This window comes from Nelumbo lutea, chromosome 8 (assembly GCF_056320005.1).
Source record: "Nelumbo lutea isolate HS-2025 chromosome 8, American lotus-T2T, whole genome shotgun sequence".
Taxonomy (NCBI): domain Eukaryota; kingdom Viridiplantae; phylum Streptophyta; class Magnoliopsida; order Proteales; family Nelumbonaceae; genus Nelumbo; species Nelumbo lutea.
The window spans coordinates 18,590,287-18,608,376 of NC_142691.1; the positions used below are offsets into that span (position 1 = coordinate 18,590,287).

At 39.4% G+C, this 18,090-nt stretch overlaps 1 protein-coding gene across 6 annotated transcripts in view; it reads left to right on the forward strand.

Annotated features, from left to right (window-relative positions):
• LOC148843123 (ubiquitin-like domain-containing protein CIP73) overlaps positions 1-18,090 on the forward strand; it is a 71,868-nt gene that overhangs the window by 26,634 nt on the left and 27,144 nt on the right. For 4 of the 6 annotated variants that reach the window (XR_016103237.1, XM_088957596.1, XM_088957597.1 and 1 more), the window contains exons 2-4: positions 766-918; positions 13,186-13,303; positions 14,598-14,705. Coding sequence is in view for 5 of the 6 variants with exons in the window: in XM_088957596.1 (XP_088813722.1) it covers positions 790-918; positions 13,186-13,303; positions 14,598-14,705 (355 nt within the window). In the remaining variant the exon portion in view is untranslated. Of the gene's footprint in view, positions 1-765; positions 919-13,185; positions 13,304-14,597; positions 14,706-14,909; positions 14,983-18,090 lie in introns of those variants that run through there. The other 2 variants (XM_088957598.1, XM_088957599.1) reach the window with 1 other exon arrangement.

The window sequence follows — 18,090 nt, forward strand, 5'->3', positions numbered from 1 at the left end:
AGAACTACAAATGGTTGACAAGGAACATGTCTGTTACTGTACAGTGGGTGAGGAGATCAGCTAATGCCTTTGTTGATAGATTGGCAAAACAAGGGACAAATAGGGAAACACTATTTTGGGCTCAACTGTAAATTTGTATCAGTAGTCATGTACTTTTGCTTTAGATTATGTGTTTTATGTGTTCCATGTTTGAAGAGGCAGCATCAACTGTCCATCAAGGTAGTGGTGGACTGTTCTTGTAATTTCTTTCTGATTTAATGGAAATGTGATATCTTTTCTATAAAAAAAAAATCTGCATTTGCTCCATCAACTGTCCAAGTGGCAGCTCTTTATAGTGCCATCCTTAACTGGATTGAATTTTAATTCAAACAAACAGACCATTTGCAGCCCTAAACTTTTGATTGTTTTGGTCAAACACTCTTAACATTTTGTAGGTTATTCCTCTCTGCTCTGTCAGAATTGTCGGAAGTAACATATCTTCCCTGAAAATAGTGGCACTATAAAGAATAGTCTGTCAGATTGCAATGTTTTCAATACCCATCTGGCTTCTCGAGATTGTTTTTAGAATTTGGGATGTAGTATTCTGAGTGACCACTTGATGGTCTTTTGAACTAATAGTAACAATATGTAGAGATAGACTTATCAAAAATGAAAAAGAACAATATGCAGAGATAGTATTTCTGTTCCCAATTTTCCGTAGAATTGATTATTGTGATGCAATGCTTCTTATTCTGATGCTGTTTTTCACTGTCGGGTCCCTTATAGGTGCAAAGTGACGTTCTGAAGAGGATGGGGACCAATGATGCCAATGAAGTATTGATTTCTGGGGGCGCTGAGGCTGAATGTTCTGAGGCTACCGTGGAGATAAAGATAAAAACTTTGGATTCTCAGACGTACACTTTGAGAGTGAATAAATGTGTAATACCATTAGTTTTTTTGGTTGTTAATCTAATTAATCATTGGTCTTAATATGTTTTTGGTGGTTCTGATTTTTTATTACTTCTTTCTTAATGATGTGAGTGCCATTTATTCCTTCTTTATATATGATCCTTTCTTTGTTGTACATTAGGATTACACATATATTTTTTATCATTAACAAAAACTTTATTAATTTATTAGAAGTGAATCAGTCCTCTAAAACTGATATAAAAAACTTGATTAATATTAGAGAGAAAAGCAGTGGACAGTAGTACAAAGGAAGAATATGGAGAAAAGAAGAGGAAGAAGAAGAGTTCAATAATCTCCTCTCTTCCTCTCTATTCCTTTTGTTAATCTTCATTCATTAAGCTAATTACAAGTATGCCCTTAAGTGGGCGACCAGCTAAGTAGAAAATTAAAGTAAGCTTATACAAAAGAAATAATAGGCCCACTAAGACAGGCCCATTAACAAACAAATAAATAACACACTGCAAGAATAAAAGAATAGATATTAGGGCCCATTCAGCCTAGTCTCTCTACACTCCCCCTCAAACTTAGCATAGATGTTAATCATGCCCAGCTTGCTTATATAGTGTGTCAGCTTCCCTCTTGGAACTCCCTTGGTCAAAACATTAGCCAACTGTTATTCTGAAGCAATAAATGGCAAGCAAACTTCTCTTAAGGAAACTCTTTCCCGTATAAAATGTCTATCAACCTCAATGTGCTTAGTTCTATCATGTTGAACAGGATTATGTGCAATGTTGATAGCTGCCTGGTTGTCATGGTAGAGCATCATTGGCTTTTCATAGTCAACTCTCAATTCTTTTAAAAGTGATTACATCTATAGTAATTCTGACACACCATGTGCCATTACCCTGGATTTTGCTTCAGCAAAGGATTTGACAACTACAGACTGTTTCTTACTCCTCCATGAAACAATGTTCCCTACGATGAAAGCACAATATCCCGAGGTGGATCTCCAATCATCAATACATCCGACCCAATTAGCATTAGTGTATGCCTCCAGCTTCATGTGTCCATGTTTGACAAATAGAATACCTTTCCCTAGAGTACCTTTCAAGTAACACAGAACTATTTCTGTTGTAGCTAAATGTGTATCTCTGAGAGAATGTATAAACTGACTAATAACACTCTGCATAGGAAATATCCGATGTAACACTCCCCTATCAGATAAAAGTTCTCAAGTAGTCTCTAAAACACTCCCCTATCAGATAAAAGTTCACCGTCTGTAGCAGAAAGCTTATGATTGGGATCGATAGGGGTGGAGGCTGGTTTAGCACCAAGTTTACCAGTCTCTGCAAGGAGGTCAAGAACATACTTGCATTGAGAAATGAAAATACCATCCTTAGATCTAGTAATTTCAATTCCCAAGAAATACCTGAGATCTCTTAAACCCTTGATCTCAAATTCAGAGTTAAGAAACTTTTTGAGTTTACTGACCTCCTGGGTGTCGTTACCCATGACCACAATGTCATCAACATAAACAATCAGAAAAGTTACCAAAGAGTTACTTCTTTTCAAGAATAAGGTATTGTCAGATTGAGTTTGTTTGTAACCAAATGAGACAAGAGCAGCCCTGAATCTTTCAAACCAGGCCCGAAGGGATTGTTTGAGACCATAAATGGATTTCTGCAGTTTACACACCTTCCCTTGCATTTCCTTTCCATACACTCTCGAAAGTAAAGACATATTAACATCAAATTGGGGGAGAGGCCAATCAAAAGTAGTAGCCAGGGACAACAAAACCCGGACTGTGGTCATCTTAGCCACAGGAGCAAAATTCTCAAGATAATCAATACCATACATCTGAGTGTAGCCTTTAGCAGCCAATTTGGCCTTAAACCTCTTAATAGAGCCATCAAAATGATATTTAATGGTAAATACCCATTTACAACCCATTGATTCCTTCCCTTCTGGAATATCCACAATATCCTAGGTATAGTTCTTATGCAAAGCATCCAATTCAGCCATCATAGTATCCTTCCATTCAGGTTTAGGTAGGGCTTCTGGTACAGACTTGAGTATCACATGTGAAGAATTAGAAGCAAGAAAAGAGTAGTAGGAAGGGGATAGAAGGCTATAGGATAGGTGTTTAGAGATATAATGGGTTGTACACTTCCTCTTGCCTTTGCAAAGAGCAATAGGAAGATCAAGGTTTGGGAAGGAAGTAAATGGGTCAGAGGAAGGCTGACCTGTTACCTTAGTAATGATGGGAGAAGCAAGAGGCTCTTCTACAGGAGTGGAAACAACTTGCCCATGCCTGAATCTGTGTCTTTGGTACCACCTTTGGAGAACAGGGTGTGAGGGAATTATAGGATGAGGTGGTGGAGGAGGAGGAGGAGGAGCAGGAATCCTCGAGGTAGTCACAGTGGGAGAAGAGGACAACTCAGCAGATGACTCAAAAGGAACAAGAAGATGAACTACTGGAGACATAGCAAAGGGCTCCTCAAATTGCTCCCCTTGAGGAGGAATACTAAAGAAAGGAGTAGACTCAGCAAATGTGACATCCCTATAGACAAAACGGGTGCCATTGACCGGATCAAAATAGCAATATCCCTTCTGTGTGGAGGCATATCCTAGAAAAACACACTTACGAGCCTTAGGTTCAAATTTGTGCCTTGGTGGCTGTGAACATGTAAATAGCAGGTGCACCCAAAAACATGGAGAGGAAGAGAAAAGAGATCCTCATCCGGAAAGAGAAGGCTAAAAGGGGTTTTGAAGCCCAAAACCTGGGAAGGCATATGGTTAATAAAAAAGGTAGTAGTAAGGACAACATCTCCCCAAAATTTAATAGGAACATGGGATGCAAAAAGGAGGGATTTGGCAACCTCAACCACATGACGGTTCTCCCTTTCTGCCACTCCATTCTGCTGTGTAGCGTAGGAACAAGAACTTTGATGAATAACCCAAAAAGGTTCAAGATAGGATGAGAAGTTCTTCTCAAAATACTCCTTAGCATTATCAGAATGAAAATTTTGATTCGGGTGTTAAACTGGGTAAGGATAAGTTCATGAAATTTTTGCACAATAGTTGGTACTTCATCCCAAGATCTCATGAGATAAATCCTAGTATAATGAGAATAATCATCAATAAAAAGGATAAAGTACTTGTAACCCCCCATAATAGGCAAATGATATGACCCCCACACATCAGAGTGCACAATATGAAAAGGAGAAATGGATCTTTTATTGCTTATTGAATAAGATTGTTTACAGTGCTTTGCAAATTCACAAGACTTACAATGAAGACTTGATAGAGATACTCTCTTAAACATATTTGGAAACAAATGACTCAAAGCAAAAAAAGACAAATGGCCAAACCGAGAATGACATAACATGACTCTATCAATGAACTCTGACAAAATTGACTCCAAGGCTACTCCATGAGGTGGTCCAAAGATCCTCTTAGGTGTGTCGAACAAGTATATTCCATTCGCCTCAGGACCACTCCCAATCATCCTTCGAGATTTCAGGTCCTGAAAAACACAATGAGTAGGAAAGAAGGTTATGCTATAGTTCATGCATTTAGTTAAGCTGCTAACAGATAAAAGATTTGTATTAAGTTTGGGGACATGAAGAATAGAGGATAAAATAAGGGTGTCAGAGGTCTTGATGTCACCCTTGCCAGAGATGGGAGCAAGAGACCTATCTACAAGAGGTATTTTCTCTTTACCAGAGAGAAGGTGATATGAACAAAAGAGGTTAGACAAGTTGGTCATATAGTCTGATGCATCCGAATCATTGATCCAAGGGATTTTATGATTACCTGAAACAAAAGCATGGTTTGTAGAAGCACAAATACTTGAGTGAGCAAACACGGATGATGATGATGTGTTGCCTGAAGAGTGGGATGTAGAGACAATGACTTCCAAGTGATTTAACAACCTTCCATACTTTTCAAAATCTGCCTTCATTGCTGCCAATTGTTCCATGGTTGACTTTCTTCGCTCTCCTTATTCCCTCTTTCGGGTACTATGGCAACATTAGCAATCTTAGGCTTTTTTGTTTGACCAGTCTTAAAATTGTTGTTATTCTTAAACCTGTTTGGTAGAAGATCTAGATGAAGTTTCCAGCAAGTGCCCTTAGTATGCCTTGGTTTCTTGCAGTATTCACATATCAGCTCTTTCTTCTCAGTTGGACCCTTCTCCTTTATTCCAGCATGTGCAAAGTGTTTTGTAGGTGGTAGGGGTTCAAGTCGGGTGGGTTGGGCCGGGTTTATGATCAACCTAGGTCCGACCCTAAAATTTGGGCTTAAGGCCCGAGCCCGAGCCTGAGGTCAAGCCCAATTTTCCCAACCTGAGCCCATCCCACCCTGTAATTTGATGCATATTTGGATTGGGCTCGGGCCCGGGACGGGCTCGGGTTGGTCAATGAACCCACTAAAATTATACATATACAAATGTATTTATACAAATATATATACACATATTTATGTATGTAAATATGTATGCAACATTTACATACACACATAAACATATATATGTATGTATAAATGCATATAATTGGGCCGGGTTCGGGCTACCTAAGCGCTAGGCCCGAGCCCAGCCTGAAAAATAAAAAAGTCCGACTTCTTGGGCTCGAGCCCAGCTTGAGGATTGAAAATCCAAGCCAAACCTGTGTAAAATTCCAAGTTGGGCCTGCTTGGGCTCGGGTTGGGCCCGCCCAAGTGCACACCTAGTAGGTGGACTCTATAACTGAGCCTGCTGCCTACTCTCTTCACTGCTTACCATAGCATATGCCTGGGCAAGAGTTACCTCATCCTTGGCCAGAATATTCTACCGAATAATGTCAAACTCGGGGTTGAGTCTTGTAAGAAACTCAAACACCCTATTTCGTTCCACCAACTTCCTAAATGTCTCTAAATCCTTTGCACTCTTCCATACAACCAAGGTTCAAAGTATCAACACGTATTGGCCCGTATCGGCTGATACCTATCATTCTGGAACCCCTCCGATATACCATTATTGTGGGTGTATCGGAGGTCTGACCGGTTCAGGTGGTAGAGGCCTAAACCGGCCCCGTGAACCGGTTGCGAAAAAAAAAGCAACCAAAATGTGTATCGATTCGCTCGATACGCCCTTACCGGTGTATCAGACGTATCGATATTTTGAACCTTGCATACAACTGTCTCCATACTTTTGAACCTTGCATACTTTGAACCAAGGTTCAAAGTATCAACACGTATCGGCCCGTATCGGTCGATACGTATCGTTCCGGGACCCCTCCAATATGCCCCTATAGTGGGTGTATCGGAGATCTGACTAGTTCAGGGGGTAGAGGAGACCTAAATTGCCCCCCCTGAACCGGTTGCGAAAAAAAAACAACCAAAATGTGTATCGATTCGCTCGATATGCCCCTACCAGCGTATCAGGCGTATCGATATTTTGAACCTTGCATACAACTGTCTCCATAACATCAATTTCCTGCCATAGTGATTTCAGCATAGAGTAGTAAATTGCCACACTCTTCTCCCCCTTGTCTTAAGTTTTTCACATCACTTTTTAGCTTGTAGGCTCTTGCCACATTCAACTTCTGTGAATAGGTTTCTGTGACACTATCCTAGATCTCCTTGGCTAAAGATGTCCAAAGATAATGCTGACTTATATGGGGCTGCATAGAGTTGACCAACCATCCTATTACTATATGGTTCTCCTGCATCCATTTCTCAAATGCAAGGTTTGTCTCTTTGGGTTTCACCTTATTGCCTATGAGATACCCTAATTTATCTCTACTACAGACATAAATCCGTATAGACTATGCCCAAGCAAGATAATTGGTTCCATCTAACTTAATTGTCGTCACACCAGTTAAAATGGAATCCACCGAGCCAAGCCTGGATACTAGCATCTGCTTGAACTCACTTCCGTGTTGCTCCATTGATCAAATGAAAATAAAAAAACTAGGGTTTTAGTCTTTATAAACTTATTTGAAGTCAAAACAGTACCCAAATGTTTGAAAACTAGGGAGAAGATGCAGCTGCTCCTACTAGAGCTTCCCTATCTCTTCCAGAACTGAACCTCCCTCTTTTAGAAGTCAAAAGACACCTCCCAAGCACTGAGCGCCACACCAAAAGCTTCTTCTTTACCTGTAACTTCGGAACTCTCTAATCAGCTAGGGTTTTGGGCAGAAAAAAATACAGCATCACTTCTTGGCTGTTTTTGGTCAGACTTCAACTCTCCAAACTCTTTACCAACTAGGCAAAAGATCCTCTGAACTATAGAGAACCTATCTCTCCATACACTCTCCTAACCGGAGGGTGTATGGGAAAAGAGAAAAAGAAAAAATAGGGAAGAAAGAAACCTACTCTGATACCAAGAAGTGAATCAGTCATCTAAACTGATATAAACTTGATTAAAATTAGAGAGAAAAGTAGAAGAAAAGTAGTGGACAGCAGTACAAAGGAAGAAGATGGAGAAAAGAAGAGGAAGAAGAAGAAGAGTTCGATATTTATCAAAAAAAAAAAAAAGAAAGAAGAAGAGTTCGATAATCTCCTCTCTCCCCTCTCTAATCCTTTTGTTAGTCTTCATTCATTAAGCTAATTACAAGTATGCCCTTAAGTGGGCGGCCAGCTAAGCAGAAACTTAAAGTAAGCTTATACAAAAGAAATAACAGGCCCACTAAGACAGGCCCATTAACAAACAAATAAATAACACACTATAAGAATAAAAGAATAGATACTAGGGCCCATTCGGCCCAGTCTCTCTACATTATTAAAAGAATCGAGTAATATGCACAGTACAATCTAGTTTGGATTTCTCAGTTCACTAAACTTAGGATTTGCATTTTGTACATCCCACCTTGGATTGGGATAATCCCCAAGTACACTTTAGATCTGTTAGCCTTCTGTTTAGCTATCCCATCTGCCAAACAGTTTCTTCCTCTATGAATTTGATGGAATGAAGCTTCCAATACTCCAGCAAGGTGTTTGTTTTTTCCTCAAAAAATGTCTATACTGCTAAGGTCCCTTACTCCCTTGCTTGAGACTCCTAAGAATAGTCCTTGACTCACTTTCTACTACCAGTCAGTTTAGGTGGATGTCCCTCCCTATTCTTAGTCTTGAAGAGCTGCCAATAATTTTATTCTTACAGAGTTACCAGCTGCAATAGGTCCTCAATATAAAGCTGCTAATTTGCCATCATGGTGTCTAAAACTCCCCCAATGCCTGATGCATTGGATTTCTGCAGCTACAACCATCAAAGTTAAGCCTAACTTAGCCTTCATAGGGAGGGGACCAATAAGAGAGTGTTGGTACCAAGGATGTAGAACAGGAAGCAACATTTTTTTTTTTTTTTTTGGGAAAAGGTAAGGTAAATTTATTCAATCAAGAAGGAGAAAATACAACAATACCCAGGCCAAAAAGATGGCCTGGGAGCAAATCAGGTTACAGACTCCACCAAGACTGAGAACGAAACAAATGAGACAAATTCAGATGCTTAAAATCCTCAGTAACAGACACCCAAGAGATAAGCTTGCCCACAGTTCTCTGCACCAACTCTTCAAGACTTTTAGCTCTATTATAAAAAATTCTATTATTCCTTTCAGCCCGAATGGACCACAAAGCAGCTGCAGGAATGGTCTTCCACACTAATTTTCCTTTCTTGTTTAAGCCTTCAATTTTCCAACAGCACAGCAGCTCCTTGACCGACCTTGGCATAACCCAGCTGATGTCCAGAGGTTTCAGGAAATGCTCCCACACCAGGGAGGGAGGAAACCGAACAGTGAACAACATATTGCAAATTTTAATTTATATTATCTGCAGAAAAAGATTGGAAAATATAGGGAGTTTTATAACTTCATCACCATAAGCCTCACCAAACTGTTGGGCCTGCAAGCCCATTATGTCTCCCCATTTGACGTGTATGTGGAAGATGGGAACCACATCAAGTGCGAAGGAATTTGCAAAGAAGTACCAATCCAAATTCAGGATTATGTAGTAAGAGTTGACCTGCACCCATTAGAATCCAGTGGGGCTGACATCGTGATGGGAATAGTGGCTGAAACAGCTGGGCTCAGTCATTTGTGACTGGCAACACATGACAATGGATTTCACCCGGAGGATAAAATTTATCATTCACAAGGGGTTCAACCAGCACCCTTCCAACAACAGAGCCTGAGAACAATCACAAGGGGCTGTAGTCGAGGCCAGAATCACATCATTCTGCGAATGGGCTTAGAGCCCACTGTGCTGATGTTACAATCACCCCAAACTGAAAACTTACCTGAGGAGAAGCAGTCACAACTCCATAAAATATTAGCAGAATTTGAGGATGTTTTCTAGGAACTGCAGGCCTTGCCACCTCATCGCCTACATGACCATCACATCCAGCTGGTACCCGGGGCAGCCCCAACAAACATGAGGCCCTATCGCTACTCCCCATCTCAGAAAACTGAGATTGTGAAGCATGTTCGGGAGCTGATTCAAAAGACATTTATCAGGCCGAGTTCCAGCCCATTTTCAGCCCTGGTGCTCCTCGTCAAAAAACGGGACGAATTATAGTCTGCGGTAAGGGACTGTTTTCCTATACCAGTAAGGGACTGTTTTCCTATACCAGTCATTGAAGAACTGCTAAATGAATTATAGTCTGCGGCTATTTTCTCCAAATTGGATCTCTGATTGGGCTATCATCAAGTGAAAATGCATATACATGACATTCACAAAATGGCTTTCCATATACACTATGGTCACTGAATTTTTAGTGATGCCGTTTGGCAGCCAAACCAATAATACAACAAGTATATTCTAGAAGGAGAAAGAAAGGAGCCACATCGGCAAATTCAGTTGAACAAGGATGTAATTACCGGGTCTTGATCTTGATGTAATACTTATGTACAGTATAAAAGGTCAAGAGGAATAAGAAGGGGGGAAATCATTCAAGCAATCTCTCTCAGTCTCTCTCTCTCTCTCTCTGTCTTTTGTTTTTCTCAGGAGGTAGCATCCCCTTGAAGTGGTGCCTAACATCTTGGGTCCCACAAAATGCCCCTCATTAGTTTCTCTTGTTGATTGGCCACTTTGGTGGGGATCCTAAAGGTAGATAGGTTGTAGACTGGCAAATTAGTCAAGGTTGACTTTATTAGAGTTATCCTACCCCCTAAAGAAATATAACTTCTTTTCCACCTTGCAAGCCTCTTTGTAAACCTTTGCACTATGGATGTCGGAAGCTATCAGAATTTGGGTCCCCCCCTCCCCCCCACCACCACCACCAAGGTAGTCCCAAATACTGTAAAGGTCAATCTCCTACCTCAAAACCTAGCATTCTAGCAAGGTTTTTTACCTCCCATCTCTCTTTATTTGTCCATGTTAGTACATTTGGAAATTCTCAATTATACCAAGTCATATCTAATATTATTACTGATTTGTTAAAAGAAAAAATAATTATTATTGAATATTAGTATATTACTGTTGCTCTGGGGATTCAGGTTGTTGCATTCCTTGGGCATGGAGATAATGAGGTTTATGGGAATTCCCAGGTTGTTATGTGGGTATATGAATTGTAGTCCTCGTCATCTTCTAGTTTGGGATACTTGTTCATGGAGGTGATGGCCCTGGCAGCTAGAGTGAAACATCTTGTTTAGATGGCTCGCAAGGCCTGCTAATTCACTCGCTACCAACCTTTCCTTGGGGAAGTGTGGTCAGGACCAAATTGGACTGGAAAACTGATTTACCAGGGTAATAGTTTCTTGTGATCTTGCATTTCATGTGCATGTATGGTCTCTTGCCTTGGATTTTTCAACTAAAACTTTGTCTGGATCGGGAAGTGGCTATGGAAACTGAAAGAACTTTTCTCCAGTGTTGCAAGATTTGGACTGGAATGGATGGTATGGTCAGACCATGAAAATTGGGAACCAACAGCCTTTCCACTACCAGTTAAATGACAGTTTTCATGAGTTGAATGGGATAATCGTTCTGATAAGAAAAAGGCTAACTACCTGGTTAACCGGGAAAATGGTGACCCGTTAAGCGTTCTGCTTTTTAGTCCGTTCTGAGTCTTAACATTGCTTTTCTCCCTTATTTGGGGCTTGATGGTAAGCAATTGGAGATTGATCAAGCATTTTTGAACTTAGATACCCTCACCCCCAAAAAATGCACATGCAGAGTCAGAAGTTAACACATTAGAGAAGATCAAGGAGTAGCTCCTATTAGTGACAAAATTAGGGAAAGTTGACTTAGATCATGTGGATGAATATCAATGACTGCAGGGTTCAAGTAGGAGGCTCTGATGGAGTAAGGAGAGGATCAAAGAGAGTGTGGTCTGAATTGATAAAAAACGACTTAAGGACTTATGATTGCACAGAAAACTTGGGTCTTGATGGTTCACAATGATGGAATAGGATTCTTGTAATTGACCCCATATAGCTCATATTTAAGCTAAGCCTATGTAGATTTTGTCATGGTATCTTAAAGCTGCAGGCTCGGGAGAGTGGGCTGGTTTTGCTATGGTGCCGGGGGGAGCGAAGGTGAACATTCTTCAATTTGCAGATGATACTCTATGTTTTGTGGATGCCTCTCCCTCTCAGGTGGAACTTGTCCTTGGAACCCTATCTTGGTTTGAAGTGATTACAGCGCTAAAAGTAAACTAGAAGAAGAGCCAGATCATCCCAGTTGGCCAAGTCTCTAACTTAGCTGAATGTTGAGATATTTTGGCTTGTCAGATTGGTTCCCTTCCAATTAAATATTGGGCCTCCCGCTAGGGGTTAGTGGTGGTTCCTCTGCAATTTGGGACCCAGTTATTGAGAGATTGGAAAGGAAGCTGGCTTCTTGGAAGGCGAAATATCTTTCTTTTGGGAGGTTGACTCTGATTAAGAGCACTCTCTCCAATTTGCCTACCTATTTCCTGTCTCTGTTTTATATTCCTAAGAAGGTTGCAAATCAGATTGAAAAACTTCAAAGGGATTTCCTTTGGAGAGGCTGGGAGGAGGAAAAAAAAGTGCATTTGGTGAGTTGGGAGCAAGTTTGCCTCCCCAAATCTGAGGGGGGGGGGGGGCTAGGCATAAGGAAGCTGAAAAATTTTAACTCTGCTCGGCTCGGTAAATGGATATGGATATTTCTGTAGAGCTTGATACTTAATGGAGATCTCTCATTGCTAGTAAGTATGGTGTGAGTTGGGTAAACTGGAGTACTAGGGATCCTCCTCATAACTGGGGTAGTTCCCTTTGGAAAGGGATTATGAAGACCTATGGAGTCTCAATATGGGTGGGGAATGGTAATAGGACCAAATTCTGGAAGGACCCTTGATTCTCAGATGTTCCTCTTGCTGAGTCCTTCCCGCTCTTATTTCAGTGTGCATCAAGAGGCCTCAGTTGCTGAGTGTTATAGCATTTCGAATGGTTCAGTTCTTTGGATTCCCTCTTTCAGCAGAAATCTTTTTGATTGGGAGGTGGAAGAGGCAGCAAATCTCCTGTCATGTCTCCAAAATCACACTCTGGATTATAATTTGGAGGACAAGTGGTTTTGGAGGTGGAATTCAGATGGTCTATTTTCGGTTAAATCCCTGGCTGCTTTGATTGGAAGGAGGGGTGGGTCTGATTTCCCAGCTCGGCAAATATGGAATCCAAACAGGCCGACAAAAGCATGCTTCCTTGTTTGGACCATGGCTCTAAATAAGGGTCTTTCCAAGGAAAATCTGGTGAGAAGAGGCATTCAGATCCCAGACTTGTCTTGTAGTTTATGTGGTTGCAGTATTGAATCCACTGATAATTTGTGTATCCACTGTCCGTTTTCTGCTCATTTATGGAATCATCTCTTCAACATTGTGAAGATTAGCTGGGTGATGCCGAGGTCGGTTAAAGAGTTGTTGAACTGTTGGCAGATTAAGGGTTTGAGCAAGAAAAGGAAGGTTCTCTGGAAACTGATTCCATTTGTGGTTATCTGGTGTATCTGGACTGAGAGGAATAGAAGGGTATTTAATGACAAGTCTCTTAGTCCGGAGGATCTATCTCAGTAGTTGGTGGGCGAGTTGGTTTCATGGCTGTTTGTGACTGCTGAATTTAGAAATTGTAATGTATCAGATGTGTTATTTTCTGTTTCTTGATGGCTCATGTAATTGTTGTTTTAGATCAGTTAGCCATTTCTGGGACTGATCTCAGCCTCCAATGTGTATCTTTTTCTTAATAAATATTACTTTACCTTTTCCAAAAAAAAAAATATATTTTGTCATGGTGTGATGGTCATCCATTTTCTTTCTAGAAAACCTGTTTCTCTTTGCATTGGATAAATATTTTTTGTTCTCAAATTTTTGATGATCGGCAGGTTCCTGTTCCTGCGTTGAAGGAACAGATTGCAACAGTCACTGGTGTATTATCAGAACAACAGCGCCTAATATGCCGTGGAAAAGTTTTGAAGGATGATCAACTCCTTTCAGCTTACCGTATCCTCTTCCATTACTTATTCCTTTTTTCTTATTGGTTGTGTTTCTTCTGTTTTTTTATTGGTTATGGTAACATATGCTTAGCTAATGTTCCTCACTTCCTCTTCATTCAGAACTGCATTGCATCAATTTGTTTAAGTTCTTTCTTTCTAGCTTTCTTATTTGGCTTGCTCGTTTGAGTTGTGCAAACCAGTCTTCTGCCATAGTTCTGCGGTTCAGACCTACCCAAAAAGGGTCTGCTTCCCATTTTAAGCAGTCCACTGCAAGGTTGTACACATTTTAAAACATTCATTTCTGCCCTCAAATCATCTTTAATTTTTTACTAGTATTTCGGAAAGTATTTTAATGTGGATTGGATTGCTAATAACTTACTTTGTCACCTGAAACTTTCCAAATGCATGTTGTCACTCTTGGCAGCTCTCATTCTTGTGCAGTTAGCCTTTTCCATGATTTAAATGCAGGGTTTATATTTTGAGTAGGCTATTGTATCAAATTTTTGTACCCTACCAATATGCCAAAATCCTAAGAAGCTAGGACTGATGGAAAGCATCAAGCTAAAGCTGTTTAACTCTCAGGACCATACTCTAATCTTGACTATTTCTGGCCTTTTTTTCTTTAAACATTCTTGGAGAATCCTTTTCTTATTAATTTATTTTTTCTCCCTTGTTTTTCTTAATTTTCATTTCTTCATTTTGGACCTTAGTACCATTCTATGCAACATAGCCTTGAGGGGCAGGGCAGGCTGGGGGAGGGAAATTTGTGAGACTGATTCTCTTCATCATGCTTGTATAATTAACCTGGTTTTGGGATGCTTAGAGTATTTCAATTTGCTACATTAATACAACTATACTTTACTGTTGCTGGTAAAAAATATTGAATGCTGGCATACAAATACTGCATATGTGGAATGTCTTATACAGAATTACAATAACTTGGATATAAAGGAAAATGTTATTCAAATTCATGAAGAAAGTACCTTCTGACCTTTTTGATATCATGGCTTAGATTGTCTATGATTACTTCTATCAACTGTAGGTTATGTCCCAGAAAGCAAAAATAAATATCCATGGACACCACTTTTTTTATCTCATTTTATTTTTAGCATATTAACCTTTGCATGTGCAGCACATTTGTGATGTCAGTTTTTCAGATTCTTGATATTACTTCTGTAGACCTTCAAAGTATTATAAATATATTATAAGTGAGCCTTTTCTACTCTAATCTGCTGTACTTTTGTCATCCTCTGTGTGATAGTTTGGTAAAATTCAACATTGGATTTCTTAATTTGATTTAGATGTGGAAGATGGGCACACTTTGCATTTGGTAGTCAGACAACCAGTTCCTCCTCCATCTGCATCCACAATGGGCTTCATGGGATCTGAGGGTTTACATGATCATTCAGGTGTGCGATGCTTTTAGAGATCCTATGGATTTCTTTGATTTTAGATGCCGAATGAGTTGCGGCAGTATTTCAATTATTTTTTTATATCTTTAACTAAGCCTGTTTCACTTTGATCGGTAAATATTATCACAAAATGCTTCTTGAGGGGAATATTAATTTTATGGTTTCATGATTCTACATGATTTCATCAACATGCCTTTTTGTTGTTTTTTAGCAGTAATGATCAGACAGAACTCATCAAACCATAGGAAATCAAGAAAGAGATTTATTCATCATGGTTTGGTTATCTCATATCATACAACCTTTACATATTTACTGAAGTATATGCTAATCCATCTTTCCATCTGCATCAAAGTTTAAGCTTGTTCAATCCAATAGATGTTCTAACTTGTCCATCTTTCTAGAAAATCTCTATGGCAAAGGCATCAGATATGTTTTGTTTTTATCCTATACACATTGTTTAGAAAAGGGCCTTTATCATGACAATGGATGACCTTCCAATTGGTTAGCAGCTGCAACAATGATTCTATCTCCCAGTCATTTGAGTGCCTCCAAAACAAGGAATTCCATATTACATGAATGCAGCATTTCACAGTGGTGGCACTCAAAAAAGTAAAAGAAAAAACATTTCATAGCGATTAATGGCTAGTGTGTATTTGCTGCCATACAGAACAATAAGAAAATCTGTGCAAAAGGAAGATATGCTCCACACTTGATTTTGGAAACAAACACAAACACCTCATACCTCAAATGAGCATGCTTCTTGAAACTTCTGTGTCTTTGCAATTGTGTCACACTTGAGTTCTGCTTCAATCATCATCACACCAACCTGCAAGGTGATATTTTGTTTTATCATCTGGACCATCCCAAGATGGTGGGTGGCCCTATTGACTGCTCCTAAAGGAAAGCCTAGATTTTATGCTAGAAGTTTGTCCACATCACACTCCAGTGCCTCACTGCCTTTGCCAATTCTTCAAGGTTGTACACCTCTCCAATGTTATGGTTTAAAATGTCACGACATTTCAGAAATGTGATCAACATATGTTGGTGTTGAGAGTTGAGACCATTGGCATAAACCTTCACTTGAATTAATAAAATACAATATATTGGTTAATATTTTGACCATTTAGGTAAATGTCAACCATATCATTCCAACAAACAAAAAAAGGCTGTGTTGGAAGGAGTGCAAAAAGCCAAGGAATTGCTTATCCGTAAATTGGTGATTGAAGGGGAGTCCAAGTTGGTTATAAATTGGTTGCAAAAAGAGGACGGTGCTGGTTGGTGGGGCTATATTCATGAGAAAAGGAGAATTAGAAACTTGTTACAAGACATGGAGGTCATCTTACATTGGGTGGAAAGAGATGCTAACTCTTTTACTGGTTTTTTGGTTAAACAAGGGGTGGGAAGAAATCAACTTTTTTGGGCAATATTGTCATCTTTTTTCTTTTTTTTGGAGAGCTAATAGAGTTTATCACTGTTTTCATCCTTGTACTCTTTTGTTTTTATTTTAATGAATTCGACTCTGTTATTGATAAGAAAAATGTATAATATTTCCAACCATATATTGACAACTCAGCATACATTTGGAGTACAAGCATAAGTAAAAAGATTTCATTTCATACAAAAAGTGAAAAAGAGACATTAAAGAAGGGGGAGGGGGGGAGAAGAAGGTTTTAGTTTGCATACCTGGAGTTGGAAGCACTGCAACTTCAGGTCTAACGAAGCACAAGAGTGGCCTCTACCTGGGTTTTTATCATCATCATCATCGTCATCCATATTCCAACCATTGTTTTAAAACGTGGAGGCGTGACGCGAGGCGTTCCACTACCTAGATGTCTGAGGCGTAGTTCAGAATTCAAGAGGCGTAAGCCTCCCGAACACAAGGAGCCATAAGCCTCCTTAAGTGGAGGGGGGTTAGGAGTAAGGAGGAAGGGGAGGAGGATGAAGAGGAAGGGGGATCTCATTTTTTCTTTATTTTTAATAAAAATCTTTTATACTAAGAAGAATAAAGATGCATAACATTTTTTCTTTCCCCTTATCTTTTCTTCCCTTCCCTTTCCTTTTCTTTTATTTCCTTTTCTCCTTTATTTTTCTTCTCTTTCTTTTTCTCTCCCTTCCCTTTCTTTTCCTTTCCTTTTTTTTCTTTTTTCTTTTTTTTTTTCTGTCTTTTTATATAAGATGTGCATGAGGCGTATGCCTCTAGCACGCCTCGTGAGAAAAGCACCTGAGGCTTACGCCTCTTGCACCTGAGGCTTACGCCTTAGAGGTGTAAGCGCCTCTAGCATACGCCTCAGGGCGTTTTGGGAGCGCCTCACCTGGAGGCACACCTCTAGGCATATGCCTTCCACGCCTTTTAAAACACTGATCCCAACTATATGGGGTCGGCCACATGAATCATGTTTTGCCAATCTGTTCTATTTAAAGCCATATCCACTATTAAATTAAATTATAATTATCAAAAAGAATATCCACTATTAAATTCTTGGTGCTTAAATCATTTCTTACTACTTCTACTCATGTCCTTTTTGGTCTACCCCTAGCTCTTCTATGTCATTCAACTTGTAACAAATCACTTATTCTAACTAGAGCTGTTGGTGGTCTTCTATGCACATGACTAAACCAATTTAGTCTCTCTCTCATTTTATCACTTATTGGAGCTGCTCCTAGGTTTCTATGGATGGATTCATTCTTGATCCTTTCATTTCTAGTTTTTCCACTCATCTATCTTAGCATTTGCATTTATGCCATACTCATTTTCTGAACATGTTGTTTCTTGACTGCCCAACACTTTGCTCCACACAACATAGTTGGTCTTACAACTATTTATCAAAATTTCCTTTTAATCTATGTGGTATTCTCCTATCACATAAAAGCCTGCTGCACCCACCGTTTTTATAATAATAAAAATATTAAATGGATAATGTGATTTAATTCTAATTATTTATTAGAACCAAAAGAGATGCATACATGGTATTATTTCATACTAATAAAATATTAAAATGTTAAAATGTTCCGGGCTACTCTATAATCTTTTTTGTCTTTGTTGAAAGTGTTAAAATAATTGATTTTATGTTTGTTAGGGTCTGTTTGGCTGATTAAAGCCTTTTTTATAGTAGAAGATCAAGACTGTAATCAGTCTTGAATCCTAAAAGGTTTTAGGTTTGTAGAACAGAAAAGAAGATGAGAGAAAAGGGAGAGAATAGAAGAGAAGCAAGAGAACACAAGTTGCTGAAAGGAGGGACAGATTCTTGACAGATCTGCCGCCGTCACTCTCTTAATATATATAGGTTTATGTTTAGTACATGATGAAAGGACACATCTGCCCTTGGTACTTACATAATAAAGAAAGTAAATAAAACTGAAATAAACAACAGCTGAATTAGCA